The sequence below is a fragment of the Pistacia vera genome, unplaced genomic scaffold, assembly GCF_008641045.1.
Source record: "Pistacia vera cultivar Batoury unplaced genomic scaffold, PisVer_v2 Contig484, whole genome shotgun sequence".
NCBI lineage: Eukaryota > Viridiplantae > Streptophyta > Magnoliopsida > Sapindales > Anacardiaceae > Pistacia > Pistacia vera.
Genome location: NW_022196317.1, coordinates 173,554 through 190,533, shown reverse-complemented (window position 1 = coordinate 190,533; position 16,980 = coordinate 173,554). Strand labels below are relative to the sequence as shown.

General features: G+C 34.2%; 1 protein-coding gene across 1 annotated transcript; it reads right to left on the bottom strand.

Annotated features, from left to right (window-relative positions):
* Positions 1–264: 264 nt before the first annotated feature.
* LOC116146892 (histone deacetylase 15) lies at positions 265–8,496 on the bottom strand. The gene is made up of 16 exons (XM_031432330.1): positions 8,281–8,496; positions 8,002–8,110; positions 6,603–6,679; positions 5,940–6,015; positions 5,743–5,807; positions 5,331–5,386; positions 4,558–4,681; positions 4,346–4,471; positions 3,466–3,516; positions 2,977–3,045; positions 2,748–2,856; positions 1,851–1,930; positions 1,401–1,483; positions 1,240–1,285; positions 690–861; positions 265–566 (listed from the first exon to the last, which is right to left on the bottom strand). Exons 1-16 carry the CDS (start codon positions 8,479–8,481, stop codon positions 448–450), a joined length of 1,563 nt encoding a protein of 520 aa, XP_031288190.1. The 5' UTR covers positions 8,482–8,496; the 3' UTR covers positions 265–447.
* Positions 8,497–16,980: the final 8,484 nt, after the last annotated feature.

The window sequence follows — 16,980 nt, the reverse complement described above, 5'->3', positions numbered from 1 at the left end:
TTAGAGTTTGTAAATTTATTGCATGCTCCTTTTTCAAAATTCAGAATCGAAGGAACACATTAATGAAAAATCTAATGCGGATGGACATCAAAATCTAATCAAATGAGTTACCGAAATTCCAGCTGACATCAACATTACGGGAATTGAGAATCATGAGATGCAGGTCGTTGAGAAAAATTTTACACAACTAGGGACTTACAGACATCAATAAGTAATGATATGAAACCTTCAACCAGTGAGCAGAAAAGAGTAAAGGCCAAGGGATTTCCTCAACTTCTCGTCCAAGTCACAATAGGATTTAATAAAAGATCAAAACAACGGTTGTTCTCAAACTGATGCATGAAGAAATCCTATGCCACTAAAACATCATGGCGAACCTAACTGGTATACAAAATGCACAAAATTACAGGATAAAAGGGATACATGAAGATGACAACCTCAAGTCAGTTAATATCCCTTGGATTTTACACGAAGATGCCCTTTAAGAATATTGTACAATAACCTTTTTCTACCCCATTTCCACCATATTGGTGCTTCAGCCCGCCGTACCTTTTTAATTTGTTTTTCTGCAAGCCAAGGAATCATATGTAAGGGATCCAACAAAATGAAAGGTATAAAACAAGAATACAAACTAAACTTGGACTGTAAACACATAAATGACGAGAGAAGCTTGAAAACAAATTCCTTACTTTTGCTTTTAGAAGCATATATTTCCCATTGTGACTGCAATTTTGTAAAGTGTGGTGCCAGAGTAGGCCAGAAGTTCATCTGAATCTTCAGAACTTCCAGAACCGTTTGTAGGCCAGCTTTAGAAGGAGCACAGTGGTGCAATTCGCATCCAGGATTTTCACCCAGCAGTACCTTTATTACCAAGTCATCATGTCAAAAAAAAATATATATAGCATTATGAAAGAAATCACGAACTAGAGACACTCGCATCAGTGAACAGAAAGTATGACAAAACTCGTGTATTCCCAAGACAGGAAAAACACTATTGCTTTGGAATAGCGGAACAAGTTATCTGCATAGCACATGTTATTTCAAATACACTAACTTCTCATATAGTCCCCAACCTATTAAGTGACATTCGCTTAAAAAGGAATACAAAAAAAAAAGAAAAAAAAAAAATCTGGTGAAGTGAAAGATTTTGAGTTGGCAATAGAAGGTTGCAAGATATCCAAGTGAAAATCTATCTACTTCAAACTATGTTTATTTTCAGGTATTGGGAAAAACATTGACCTTAATCACTGAAGTAGCAGAAGATGATATTGACCGGAGATTGTAGCTGCCAATAAACATTGTTATTAGTAAATCCACAAATCAAAGGTACATATATTTATGTTAACTCCACTTAAGTTAATGATAAAGAGGTAGAACCAAAGATGGAGAAAACTACAAACCCGCCCTCTAGAATAACAAGCAACTTGCCACCAGAGAGAACGTTCAACATATGTGTCATCTGGGCATAGCCAGCAGGAGTGACCTACAACACAATTATGTAAAATACAAAATCAAAAATTTTAAATGGAGGTAATTTGGAAACTATAGATGCAGACATCCAAAAAAACAACAGACTCACACAAACCAATTACTTTTTCAAGTTCTGTGTGCTAGTGAATTTTTAAGGCATTGAATTCAAAGTTTTCTTCAATTACGGGCATTCTAAACAGCGAAAGACAATTAAAAGGGAAATACAATAGGAGCTGCCTAATCTTTCTAGACCTTTTAGAAAGTTTAATGAACAGTTTCACAAAAAGCACAGCAGAAACAACAGCATAGCTAGTAGTGATACATAACTGAATGGTCTAAAATGGAATGATAAGGACAGAGTTAGACAGATAAATCCTTACATCACAGCAACCCAGTGGATCACCCCTGGCAGCATCAAATCCAGCTGATATGATTGTGAAATCAGGAGCAAACTCAGAAGCTGCAATTAAATGTGGTTGGAGAATCATTAAATTTGATTTGAAGTAAATAAAGTGCAGAGAACTGCACCTGCAACATATTTCAAATATCTAACACCACAAGGTCAGAATCTGCCTTTCGCTTTACAAGTATACAACAAGCTAAGCCAATGATCACCAGTAATATACATACAGATTAGTGTAAACATTATGCACAGCCACCAACACTCTTCCATTCAAACTGCTTTCTCCTAAACCAGCAGCAGTTATAAGTTGAAACCTATATTTAGAATCTCACACATAAGTCAATACATGGGCATCACAAGATTAGATTCAGATGTATGAAGAAGGTAAAAACCAAACTCTCTCCCACAAAAAACTGATGTTTTCCACTCCCTTAGCTTCAAAAAACCTACTGTTTCTCACATTCCAAATCAAACAAAAGATCCCAGTAAAGCTCTATATCCAAGACTTCTGCTTTCTTGCCTCTAACAAAAGTGTTCATGAACTCAAGGGAAAAGCAACAGAAAAGCACTTTTCAGTCCTGACTAACAGATTTTTACTCGACAACAATGATATCAAACAATATTCCTTCATACTTTTTCCTTAAGGCCATTAATTGACCATTGGTGAGCCATGATAATAAGCAGTTGGCCAATATTGGCACTGCTGAAACACAAATTTCTTCAATACCATACACTAAGATAATCAGATGACATGCAAATACCACTTTAATAATGGTTCCTTAAGAGTGGAGAAACCACAGTACAGATACTAATTTGAACATCTCTTCTTTAATTGACCAAAAAAAAAAAAAATATATAAAATACAGATAGTAACCTATGGGAAGAACAACATTCTGAAATGCAAAAACATAATCATTATCTCCAACTCCACCCCGACTCCACGGAATGTTCACACAGTATCCTTCAGCACCCTGAATACCAACCTTCAGAAATAACATCATCAAATAAAAATGTAGTTCAAATAACAACAAATAAAAATGTGCATTTTATCTGATTTTTCATTTTAATTTTGCCTAAAAAAAATTGTGTAAGCAACCAAGTACCTCATCAGCAGCTCCAGTACCAGGATAAAACTTTCCTCCCTCATGTCTGTGTAAAGATATATACAAAACCTATAAATGGGTCCAAGGATTAGCAGTGAAAATTTGAACCAAAACAACAATAGCTGGAATCATTCCATTGCAAAGGTTAAAAAGGAAGGAGAGGATAAGTCCAGTACAACACTCAAAGGCTTACAGTACACTAATTTTTTTCATATTATTCCTTACCAGAATTTGAGGAAAAAGAAAAGTATTTATGAACCTCAACAATGTATATAGAAATTACATGTTGGTTTCAGTAGCCCAATGTTAAAAAAAATTCTACAAGCTAGAGAGTACAGTATTAAAATTAATTCTTCATTATCCCAACCACAAAATTGGCACAGCCAAAACCACTCCACATTTACCAACTAAAACATTCAATGGAAAAGGGTAGTACACTTAAAAAAACAATCCATTCTGATATTAGTATTTCATTATCATGGAACATACCGATTTATTCTGCTCAAATATTTCTTGAGTACCATTTCCATGATGAACGTCCTGCAGTAATCAGGAAAACAAAATTATTTGAAAGTCCCAAAGCACCTAGCATATCTTTGTACTTTCTTATGGTTTTCTCTCTTATTCTCATGCCTCTTGGAACAAGTTACTACAACCTGAGCCATTGCCATCAACAGAAAAGACTAGCACATTAGGTGATATTAAACATTTACCCTATTAAGCCCAAAATCTAACACATTTCTACCTAATATGAGATAAACATTCTACCACCCAATCATGTAACGTACTCTTCATGTCTCACCCCATCCTACCCACCTGAAAACCTTTCAAGCCCTTGGCATTTAAATGAGAAGACCAAAAAGCAGATAACACTCTGGACTCACTCTCATACTGCTGTATTATAAGCTAGACACTAGCCCAAAAGACTAGTCTAGGTGATGATGCACACATAGCTCTATAAACCTCCAACATATTTCAATGGATAAGAGATTGCAACATTATGCTCCTTGAGACATGTAAAGTGTTGTCAAATTAAACAATATTGTTAAACACTTACCTATCATCTTAAACTTCTGGGATTATTGATTTCTCAGTAGGTGTCAGGGGCAGGTTGATTATGAGGTCATATATGTGAATCTCCTTGGTATATTAATTAGATTATAAGTTATGTCTGTGTTTATATTAGAAAGTTTTTTCTACCTGAGCCATGAAAAGCATGTTAATTAAAGCTGGCTTGCACATGATAGGCATGTTAAGAGTTTAAATATTATTATTGAACCCTACTTGATCTATTTAAATTTTTTTTGGACTAAAATGGTTTTTCAATAAAAGCAAATCTAGCATCAAGAGTACCTAGGAAGAAAATTACCCAATCAACAATAAGAACCTTCTTTGCCCCTGCAGCCTGAGCTGCTAATGCAGCAATTGCTGCATTATTGTGGAGGCAGAATCCCATGGCCTGTCTTACACCAGCATGATGACCTGGGGGCCGAACCTGACAAATTAAAATATTTTACAGAAAATATTAACACTAGATTCGGTAAGGATTCCAACATATATACAAACTATAACTATTCATACCAGAGCAAATCCATTTTTGGCACGTCCAGAAAAAATTGCTGCAGCAAGATCTGCACACAATCCTGCTGCAAGCCTAGCAGCACGCGCTGAATGCTCATTAGCATATGTGTCAGGAGTAAAGTAACTGTCAATCAAGAATAGCCAGTTAGCCAAGGAACCAATCTCATTTCCTCAAAGTCTTCAATCCTGGATCACTAGACTGCAACATCAAGGAATGGGATTGTGCAATTCAAAAAATTTTATCGCAAACTAACTCTTTGATAGTAACTACCTAATGAGAGATACTCACCACTATAAAATCATACTGGCATCGCTTGTTCCCCTTCACCCATTCCAAGGACTACAATTTAAAAAATGACTGCCTCATCTTACAAGGCAAAATTAGATCAGATTTGACCGCCTCCTCTTCAGGTCTAAACTCCCCACTGAATTAGAAATAGATTTATATTGCCCCCAACCTTTTAGACATATAAACAGATGCCCTCAACCTATATAATATACTTTCTACAATGTGGAACATGTACAAACTGACCACAATTGACTAGCTCTCTGAATCAGTTATCAGTAACTTTAATTATCTTTTCAAGTTTAGATGGATATAATCCACCACCTTAAAGTTCTTATTACAAAAACTAAGCCAACCAAACTTTCTCTATCAAGCATCAATTTCCATTATGAACAACAGTTACTAGCAGATCACAGTTTTATTTGAGTGAAGGAAAGAGAAAGAAAGACAATGAGTGCGATTAATAAAAGATGGTCAATTGACAAACCTAGCATATATATGACTTGTAAGTTCAACTGCTTCAATCTGCTCCATGGAATGAACCTATGGATTCCCAAATTAAAAAATCAGAAATATTATAAATTTATCACCCAAGAAATAAAATATTTCTACTTGAAAAAGAATAGAAAATAAAATGGTCAAGTTGACCACCAAAGTAACATATTCTCATGGCACCACAGCTCGAACAAAATACACAGACAGAAAACCTTACTTGCTATTGCAATTGTATCTACGACATGCCACAATCCAGAATATCACTAACTGACAAACTCACTCTCATTACCATACATTTCTGCTTAATGATTTCAGATCATAAACCCCTAAAACAATATCAGTAAAGGCTAAGCATACCCAACAGAGCCTTAGTATGCCATTTGAGTTAATAATTGGCCACTCACCATCTTAAGTTCTTCTCGCGTTATTTCTCTTGCAGGTATCGGATAGCATCTTCCAGGAAATATACCTGCAGAGGTTGAAGCTTGTCAATATGTTTACTTGAAATAAGGATTAGCAGAAAGCAGTGGAAGAGGTGAGATAACCAGTTCAACAATAATCAATTCCCTAACATAAAATAGATTTGCTTCAAAGAAAATACCAGCAGTAGCCAGGCTAGCAGCAATAGCTCGAAGACGGTCTGCTCTTTCAGGATGTGGATGTGACTTCATCTCAACCTACTCTAGCAAAGCAACAAGAAGATCAGAGTGTAAATATTTAAATATTTAAAAAAATGAAGAGAAAAAAGTTAAAAGAGAGGCAATTTCCAGCCACTTACAAAGATGGATAAACAGAATATGGGGTATCATAAATTTTAAAGGTTCAAAATACTAATAAATGTAAACTATGAAATTGAATATAATATGCATTTCTAGAACTCTAAAATGTTTTATTTTTCCATATACCAATTTACCATGGAATTAGTTTTGTAGATCTCAAGTTCATGAAACGAATGTGCATTACCATTCAAGGAGAAAAAAAAAGACGGAATCCCACCAATGATTGCGAATCCACTAGATTGAAAGCTACCATTTATGGAACTTACCATTTTCATCAGAAAAGGTTATTAAAAATATTTTGATACAAATAAATATGGGATTTAAAAATTAAATTCTATCATTCCATATTTAGAATTTTTGGCCGCCAAAACTTATCATCTGCAATGTTCATGCACATACATATTATTACATAAAAACCGTAATTCCATGTCAATCCCAATTCAATTAGACGTTTTAACAAAGCATGTTGAGCCACAAAACCATACTTCTGAGTGCAGCAACATTCTCTCATCAAAACCTATTGCCGTGCAACTGCTGGAGACTGAAACTCCTGAGCGCAATTCTGGAAAGACAAAGAAAAAAAAAGTACGGCAGCAGTATGTCAATTATACCAGTGGATAATATTAATATCCTTGTTCATGGTGAGGAAGGAAAGAGAAACTGAGAATGTTGAAAACCATAATATCAACACAGGATAATAAAATATGACAACATATTAAGTCAATATCTGATCAGATAAATTCCATATTGATAGCATTAGCTTAATATCTAAAGAGAAATATAGTCACTCGAAATACTAGGGAATCTCGTTGTTATTACTCAAAGAAGCATGAAACGTCAGCTTGCATATTCGTCCATTGGTCAAATAGAATATGTAATTATTGGAATACTTGTTCAATACTCAAATGGTGGATATGTGAGAATGATAACCATCTTCAAACTTGGATAACAGATTGAAAGTATTGTCAACTTATAAGCAAGAACATGAAGTAGATTATGTCCGAGCGAGTATTTTGTCTGTGTAGTAGTAAGAGAAAATGTTATAGCACTGCAATCACTTATTTCAGATGTTTAAAATTGAATGCCTATACTGGTTAGAAAACCTGTGACCTAAGGGATGTTTTACGGTTTAGCAATGGAGGCTTGAATGCCTATACTGGTTAGAAAAGTAGAAACCTGATTTCCGTATTCTTAACTTTGATAACAACACCTTAAATGCTCTAAGCAGAGTCCCCCCCCGCAAAAAAAAAAAAAAGATAATTTAATTAAATCAAAGCTGCTTCATAGGACGTGTGCAGCATAAAAGACTCTGGTTTTGAAATGAGAGCGTCCTGTTCAATGAAAAACTGATGATAGTCAAGCAATGACTAAGGCCATTATAGATGAAAAATTGCAATAGCCTCTATAAGGGCTTAATACTCAACAAGTAAATGATAAATTCCACAGATTAGGCCAACACGTGCAAGCTTCTATTTTTCCACTACTACACAAAATATGCCAGATGGTTGACCCACGGTGCTTCAGTCATAATGAAACATGCTCAGGGTCCACACAGAAATGATGCCCCCTCAACATGATTAACCACAAACACCATTATTTCTAATCAAAATAAATAATCCCATAACACAATAAAGCAATTTCAATATCCTATCTAGAGAATCCAGAACTATTTATATAATTTGAATACGAAACTTCATTGGCATATTTCAAGAAGAAAAATAAAAAGGTAGAAAACAATAAAAAAAATTTGGGTTCAATAAGATTTGGCCACATGACAATGAAAATACCATACAGAAGACTTTTAGCCCAAAAAAAAAAAAAAAAAAAGACAAAAGGTTTTCTTAACAATAGTAGCCATATCTAAAGAATCTAATAACAAACCACCTTTATATTTCTCTTTAACTTCTGATTCAACATCCATAAGACCATCTTGGAAAGGAGAAGCAAAAAATCCATGCCTTAGAATACCAGACTCTTTATGCTCCCCACATATCTGCATGGACGAAATGCACCAAATCAGAGCCCCGATTATTCTTTGAAACAGATAAATGAAATGGCAGAATAACGTCAGAATTGCGTTATACAGATTTTTTTTTTTTCTTTTTTCCAATTGCAAATATTATCAATTTATTTCCACTAAAAGCATAATACTGGTAGACATACATCACAATGCACAATATCATCCAGGTTGACCATTGTACAGTTGGTACAAAACCACTTCATAATCTCAACATGCTTTTGCATGGGCTCCCAGTCACTGTCTTCCTCATCGTCGTCATCAAAGGAGTCTTGGTTGTACATATCTTGTAAAGTCATTTCCCTCTGTACCCTTGCCTTCTTCTGCAGATAAATAACATAATGCATAATATATTCAAAACTTGGGCATAAATCACAGTTCCAGACAATCAAATTTATTAATGTGTAACACATATAGTGTTTCACATACAAATACAACATTGCTTGAGTGTTCGTATCTACATCTTCAGTTGCATCTCAGCTGAATTCATACCATTTGTACCTCAGTACAATTTTCAGCATCAGGAGTAGCAATGGTGCCATCAGAGCCCAAATTTGCATGTCTTCTTTTAAATTCTTGATGTGGGTTCTGTAAACCTTCTTTGTGAAGACTGTTCTCAGCCTCTCCATTTGATAAACGACCTGCTGGAAGTGCTTTTGTAGCCATATTGTGTCCAGAGTTCACATGTGATTTTCCACCAAAATCATTCCTTCATTAAAAATATAATCATGAGTCAATAATTTCAAAGAATTTTGAATATATTAATATGATATTCAAACTCTCAAAATTTTATAAAAATTAGATCAAAAGGACAACTCTCTAGCACACGAAAGAAAAGAAAGAATATGCAGTGAAAGGGCCCAAAAGGGTAGAGTGGGTAAAAACAGAAAAAATAGAGAATGTGAGGAAACTTGCAGGTAAAAGAAGTACCAGAAACTACAATGCTCAAAAATCAACAGTTCAATAGAAAATGAAGTCTCTTAATGGAAAAAATGCAGGCAGCAAATCAGCAAAGAAGTTGAATTTTGAATTCCAACATAACATTTATAATATTCACCACCATCTGGCTTAACTAATCATATTTTGCCAAATATCATCAGATCTGTAAGGGTTGAAATTATAATAGAAAGTGTAAAAGCACACACAGATTGGGCTGCTCAGGTACCATTAGGTTATATTTTAATCATTTTCAAATTCCAGACAAGCCTTCAAATTTTAACTATATACAGTATATAGGTTATACTAAATGGCCCTCTCCTTTTTAAACAAGATTACTTCATAAGTTGTAGCTATTAAAGCATAGCTATTACAACGAAGCACTTTGATTGACCAATATTCCAGCTGGCATGTATTATCAAGATTTGGCTATGCATATGTTATCTCAGCTACTAAAAGTCTGCTCAACTAGATAAATCAAATGAATAAATGAAATCTACATAAACTACATTAAGTGATATTGTCTAAAATAATAAAATGGCCACAGTAAATGAATCTCAGTCTCTACTCTGACAGTATGTAAAAAGTAATAAATCTCTCCAAATAGATAATTAATCATTTAAACCTGATACTGAATACATAAGAGTTAATGCAAACTGAGCTTGTCCAAAGTAATACGATTTTATATATCATATTCATATACTACATGTCATTGGAAAAGTATTATAACTGTTTTGTGCATATCCATTGCATTATAATTTTTTTTTTCATTGCAAGGAAAGGTCCATATATTGCCTTGAACATTGGACAACCAATTCAAATGATGCCAAGACAATACAAGCAAACTCTCTTGTCCCAAATCTATTACTTCCAACAGAGGTTTCAAAATAACTTCTTCCATTTGCAGTGAATGCACAGAAAATACACTGTGAAATCTAATAACTGTTGATTCAATGTGTACTGAATTAATCTAAAGGCGACAGCTGCAATAGTAAAACTAACGAGGCAAACCAGATAAAAAAACTTATTAACCTAAACACTAAAACTAATTTCTTTATTTTGACTGATACTGTCTATAGCACAATAATAAAACTATTTTTTCTTTCCCTCTTCGTCTCTATCCTTCTTGCCAAAATTCGTCTTCTGTAATTCAAGTTTCAACCTTTTTCATACTTAAAAAATTTATGAAAAAAAAATTTTAAGGGGTTTTTAAAACACATTAAAGGGTTAACAATGTATGTTCTATTTATAACTAGAATTTTAATGTTTTTCATTTTTGCGAGACAATTTTCTTGACAAAGCGACTGTAAACAAACAGGTCACAGCCAAACTTACCCAGTAAAATATCACGAGTGAAAGTGTAAAATAAAAAAATAAAAATAAAAACAACGAAAAAAAAAACCCATTTATAAATGAGTAAAAACAAATTAAGGGTTAACAATGTATTTTCTTTTTATAACTAAAAGTTTAATTTTTGCCTTAGTTGGAAGATTTTCTAAGCAAAGCGACAGTAAACAAATAACTTACAGTTAAACCTAACTAAAAAAAATTATCACATAAGTGAAAGTAAAAACAAACAACAAACCCATTTGGATATGAGTGAATAAAATGTGAAATAAGCTAAAAATTACAGCAAAAATACGCAAAGCATGAGCATTTTGTACCGGAAGATGAAGATAAACTGATAAAAACGAAATGAAAAATGAGTAAGGCTAAAAAGATCGGAATTTGCAGAGGTTTAAAGGGTTTTGTGATCTTACCAGGGGCGGAGTAGGGCAAATCGGGAGGTGTCTCGATGCAAATTCGATAAATTTGAGGGAGGAGAGAAGGTGGCGACTTTAAAATTATGCTATATTGTTGTAGGGACTCTAATAATCTTTCGTTTTTACATTTGGCGCTCTTTATTTTGTGTATTTAACGTTTTCCCCTAATTTTTGTTATTACTGTTGGGACCTAATAGGTTTTAGTGATTCTCCGTTAACGCCCCTTGTGAATTTATTTCTGGAGTAAACAACATTTACCCACCCAAAGTTTAATGAATCTACCAGTTCCAACCCATGGTTTCATAAAATCTAGGTTCCACGTATGGTTTTATAGGGTCCGTTTGGTTAATTATTTCATACCCTATTCCCAATCCTATTTCCAAAATAACTGTTTGTTTAATTATTTAGGAAATACTATTATATTTTTTTAATTCTTTAGACCCTTTAAGTTTATTAATTTCATTAAACATCCCTAGATTAAAAAAGTTTAAAAATTAACAAAAATATCCCCACCCACCCATAGTTGCTAGATTTCGGCAACCACCGTCGATGGTAGCTTGAATCTGTCACAATGGCTTACAAACTACCGAAACAGGCCGGTAATTCGCCGATCTGGCCTTTTTCAAACAGATCTAAAGTGGATCTGGTCGAAAAAGGCCAGATCTGACCGCCATATCTTTGGTTGTCGCTAACGGCCAGATTTGACCTTTTGCAGCCGTTGACGACCATATCTGGCATTTTCCAGCTAGATTCGTGGTGGATCTGGCCAGAACGACGCACGTCCGGCCAGATCCGATCGGTTTGCGTCGTAACGTCAGATTCCGACGGTAGTAGCCAGAATCTAGCACTGTGGGTAGGTGAGAGTGTTTTTGTCAGTTTATAAAATTTTTATATATTAGGGTGTTTAGTTAAATTAGCAAACATAAGGTTTTTTTTAATTAATTTTTAAATTTTACCTTGTAATAATAACCCTATTCAACTATCTAAATGGACCCATAAATTCCAGGTTCTCACCCATAGATTAATACCATTAGTGATTTTTTTGGTATAAAACGTGTTACTACCAAATTACCCTTAACAAATAAATTAATAATTTCTTTTTAACCCCCAAAATCAGTATAATTAAAAGATAACCATATTACTTTCAAATTTATTTAAATAACACCCTCTTCTTCAACCCTAGATTGAAATCTGACTCTCGCGCCCCTGTGACCCTAGATCCGCCGCAATCTGCCTTTCTTCACCACCATCTCCCCCCCCAAAACCATCAAGTTAGCAACCACGACCACCCAAACAAGCGGCAATCGCGCAAGGGAAAATGATTTGTACCATATGCCAATATAGTAGTTGCGAGAGTTCCCTGGAGTGAAGAAACCCAGTTCAAATATTCCACCCGCAGAGATTAACGTCTGTTTTCCTGAAAGAGTCTGGCTTGGTGAGATTGTATCAGACCCTTTAGAGAAACGGATTTCAAAAAATAGAAACAAGAGAAGCAGCAAAAACACAGAAAACCATGTTTTCTTGATTATAATAACCTTTAGCAAATTTGTAGCAACCAGCTAAATTGGCTATAATTGTTTGTGTATAATATTATACTCGTTCCAGTTGAAGTATGACTTTTCATAAAAAAAATCCCCAGTAATTATTAAGCAATCTGCTTCTTAAAGTCTTCCCATACCACGATATAAGTTCTAAGAATGTTTGACTAAATGCAGCGTCTCAAATGTCAGCTTTAATTGTCGCTGCAGCGCCTGGAAACTACAGATCTGGGTCGCTGGAGCGCAGGGGGTGGGCGGAAATCGGCCAGACATTCAACTGAAAGTGGAAAAATAACACGCCCGTCCAGCCGTGGCGGGTTAAGCAAAATGGCATACCGGGCCGGGTTAGACCCGTCTTTTGGCTAGAAGGGTTGGCCCAAGCTGGCCTGCCAACCCTAACCCGACGGGTTTTGATGCGGGTTGACCTTGAATTTTTTATATTTTAAATTTTTTTTTTTAAACTAACTTTTCGAATATCAATAATTCAATTCAATTAATTTTTGTTGTTAACATTTCAAATATTAATTCAATTTTAATACAATTAAATTGTAATATAAGAAAAATTAGATTTATTCATTTACAAAAAATAAAATAAAAAATTACAACAATTATTGCCTTATTAAAACCTTACCAAGAAAAACCTAATTGGGACAAAAACTAGGTAAGGAAAAAAGAATGTAATAATTAACAATTAATTTACAAATTACAAAGTTACAAAACAACTAATTTGGGGGTTGATTAGGACCTCCCTCATATGTATCATCTATATTACAAAATTAAAATGATTTTATTAAAGTATCGTCGATACCCTCGTATTGATCCTGATGGCACGACCATTCCCAATTTTGAAGACATGTGAGGACTTCAATCATTTTTTGTGAAAGTTTAGTCCTCCTTTCATTTAAAATTCTTCCATTTGTATTAAATGTTTTGTTCAGATGAGACGGTTGAGACAGGAACTGAGAAAACATCCAAGGCAAGTCTTGATAATACCAGAAAAATACATTTTCTGGTTTTCCAATATTCTTAGACATCAAAGTTGGCTTTTTGTTGTGGATCTGCTGGTAGCACGTCAGGGGTTCTCAAATATTGGTAAAGCTCATTACTCTGTAGCTGCATGGAGGACAGTACATTCGTTGTTGATGCTTCTGAATAGGAGGTTGTGCTTCGGGTTTGGGTCCTCGTTGGCCTATTAAGTGCACTCCAGGAGTCGAAGTCTTCTTTTGTTTCTTCTGATGGTACTTGCTCGAGTATTTCGCCTCTTCGCTTGTTCACATACTTGTTTTTATATTGCAAATATACCTCTATAAAAGAATCTCTTATCTCTCCTAATTGATTGGCATATGTTTCGTCTCGTAAATTTTCACTTAACGTGTCTAAACCATTTTCTAAACGCACTAATTTAATTCTAGGATCAAATATGGCAACTAAACAACAAAAAAATGAATGAGTTTCCAATATTGTTTAAATTTTAATTCCATGGCCTCTATTGGTCCCGCTGAAATTTCATTGTTTCTATTTTTTTTAAAATAAGTCTGAAATTTTTATAATTGTATGTATTACCAATGGACTAGTAGGATAACACACATCAGAAAGTTGTAAAGTGGATTGATATAACATTTTAAGAAAAGAATGAAATTTTTGAGCTATATGTCAATCACTGTTTACCAAATAATGAGGACCCCTATTATTTGTTACAAAATAACTAATTAAATTTGCATAAGGTAAACATGAATCAAACATTAAATAAGTACTATTCCATCTAACAGACATGTTTAATGCAAAAGTTCTAGAAGACATATTTGATTTTATACAAACATCTTGAAATTCAGCATTTCTTCTATTACTACTAGTAATCAAAGCTAAAGAATCCCTAATTCTATCAATATTATTTCTAATTTTTTTCATACCACTTTTCACAATTAAATTAATAATGTGACATGCACAACGTTGGTGAAAAAACTTCAAATTGTCATAAAAAGAAAAATTTATTTTAAAAAAATTTATAGCTCTACTATTAGCACTTGCATTATCTAAAATTAAACTTATCACTTTGTGAACAACATTATAATCTTCTAAAACTTCAACAATTTTATTATAAATTTGTTGACCACTATGATCCACATTTATTAATCTAAATCTCAATAAAGATTTATTTAATTTACATTCGTTATCAAAATAATGACTAGTCATACAAATATATTCTTGTTTAACTCTACCACTCCAAATATCGACGGTTAGAGCCACACCAACATGACAGCTATGTATTTTATTTTTTAATTCTAATTTCATTTTCGCAAACAATTTTATTAAATCATTTCTAGTTGCAGTTTTAGAATAACTTTTAAATCCTGAAAAAAATGATTTTTTAATAAATCTTTCAAAATATTTATCTTCAACCATATTAATAGGTTGATCAGTTGCAGTAATATATAAAGCTAATTGTTCCCTATATACATTTGAATTATAACACCAAGTAGTACTCATATTAGTTATTTGAGTTTGATTGGTTTCTCTATTTCCATGTTGAGTAATATGTTTATTAGCTTACCTTTTTAACGTACTAATACCATTACCTGCATAAGCTTTATAAATGTAATGACTGCTTTATACTCGGATATTCATAAAAATATCACGTAGAATATATATAAGTAAATGGGCCCAAAATTCTCTTCTATTACATATAAACATTATTTATACAAAACAGAGTATCATGTACAAAATGATATTAAAACAGTGGACAGTGTAGCTATTGCTCCTCGCTTGCCGACGCCTGTCCAACCGCGTTCTCACCTAGAACCTGCAACCACAAAGAAAATAACGGGGTGAGCACAAAACAATGTTCAGTAAGTAAATCCTCTACTCGACTGTCCCTGTAACTTTTCCTCTTAATTCTTTCCTTTTTTTTTTTTTTTTTCTCATCTCATTTATTTTCTCTTTCACCCAGCTCTCTTACTTAACTTCCGCTATATATCACGGCCTCATCTTACCGGAGGCACGGCCGGGTGGAGTTCACACAGCACCAACCCACTCTTCGTGATTTTCGGGTGGAGATCACAAAGCACCAACCCTTTATTGTTTCTACTATCGGGTGGAGATCACAAAGCATCAACCCCTTACTGTTTCTACTATTGGGTGGAGATCACAAAGCACCAACCCGTTCTCATACCTATCAGGTGGAGATCACAAAGCACTAACCCGTTCTCCTAGCTTTACTCATTCTCTCTACTCTTAGAGTAGCTCATTCACACAATTCTCTACTCTTTCTCAAACTAGTAATCATAGTGTAACTTAATGCTTAGAGTAGGTTAGTCACAAAATTCTCTAGTCTTTCTCACACTATTTCTCAAATGTACAATTAATGCATATGGATGGTTCATGTTTATTAATGCACTTAGGAAATGCCAATATGTAATGTTGCAAAAAATTAAGGTTCACAATTCATGCTCATACTTCTCTTAGGCATTTCATCAAACAACTAGTGTGCATACCTGCACTCCACTTTATTTATAAGTTTATCCCTCTCTTGAACCATCCAAAATGGGAGAAAACTCCCTCACCAAGCAATAATTCCTGCTATAACATAACACTTCCAAAAATATTTCTCAATCTCCTCCAATTTCATCCCAAACTACATTCTCCTCACACATCACACTCCTCAATTGAAATGTATTTAACAACCACAATAAATAAATACTCATCTCAACCCAAGTTCTCACTAACACAATATATATCATGCATAAATAAATCTCTACTCAAGGGATTTCACAATTATCAACTTGGATTGGGATTTACTTACCTTGAAAAGAAGAGATCACACTAGCACTTCCTTTCCTTTACAAGACTTGTTTCTTTTCTACCCTTTAAACAATAAAACCATGAGATTTCAATACTCAAATACATGCACAATTTCACATCTAAAGCAAGGATCCTTACCTTAGGATGCCTTAGGTTGATTCTCTAGTAAAAACCAACTAAAAACCCTAAAAAATCCTTGAAATCTTGAAAGAAGAATTGAGAGGGAATGGAGAATGAAAGAGGCGGTGGAGAAGAATGAATGAAGGGTTTATGAAGTTTATCCCCTTTTTAGCTCAAAAGATAATCATTCATTCCCATATTGCCCTTGCTCTTTCTTGAAAATTCTATCTTTGTCCTTTCAATCTTTACACTCACACCCCCATTCTAACATATTCTCCATGAAATTTCCTTGCATTTCACTCCCCACTTTTCCTGCTAATTAAGGGTAGAATGGTCATTGTGCCCCAAAGGAAGAAAATATCTAAAACTCAATAAACTTTTTTTGGCCGCCCGTCGCCGCGGCAAACACTCCAGTAGCTACTCCGTGGGCTGCAGCACCTCTTCGCCGCGACGAAGCTTCTTCTTCGCCCCGGCGAAGCCTTATACTCCAAAATTCCTCAAGTCTTAGCAATTCCAAGGCAATTACTCACCAAACCCAATACATCCATTCAACCAAAGACCAACCAAACAATATTAACATATAACCATCTCAAATAAGAGCAAAACAGTAAGTATTCATACAACATACAACATAATCTACTACGTACCTCAAGTGGCGTTACAATAAATATTTCCATCTTGCTTTCTTCTC

Coding starts and splice junctions, on each gene's coding strand:
- LOC116146892 (XM_031432330.1), bottom strand. CDS start 8,481: ATGCATTATGTTATTTATCTGCAGAAGAAGGCAAGGGTACAGAGGGAA. Junction 5,387..5,742: donor CGCGAGAAGAACTTAAGATG/GTGAGTGGCCAA, acceptor GGGAATCCATAG/GTTCATTCCATGGAGCAGAT. Junction 567..689: donor ATATGCTTCTAAAAGCAAAA/GTAAGGAATTTG, acceptor CTTGGCTTGCAG/AAAAACAAATTAAAAAGGTA.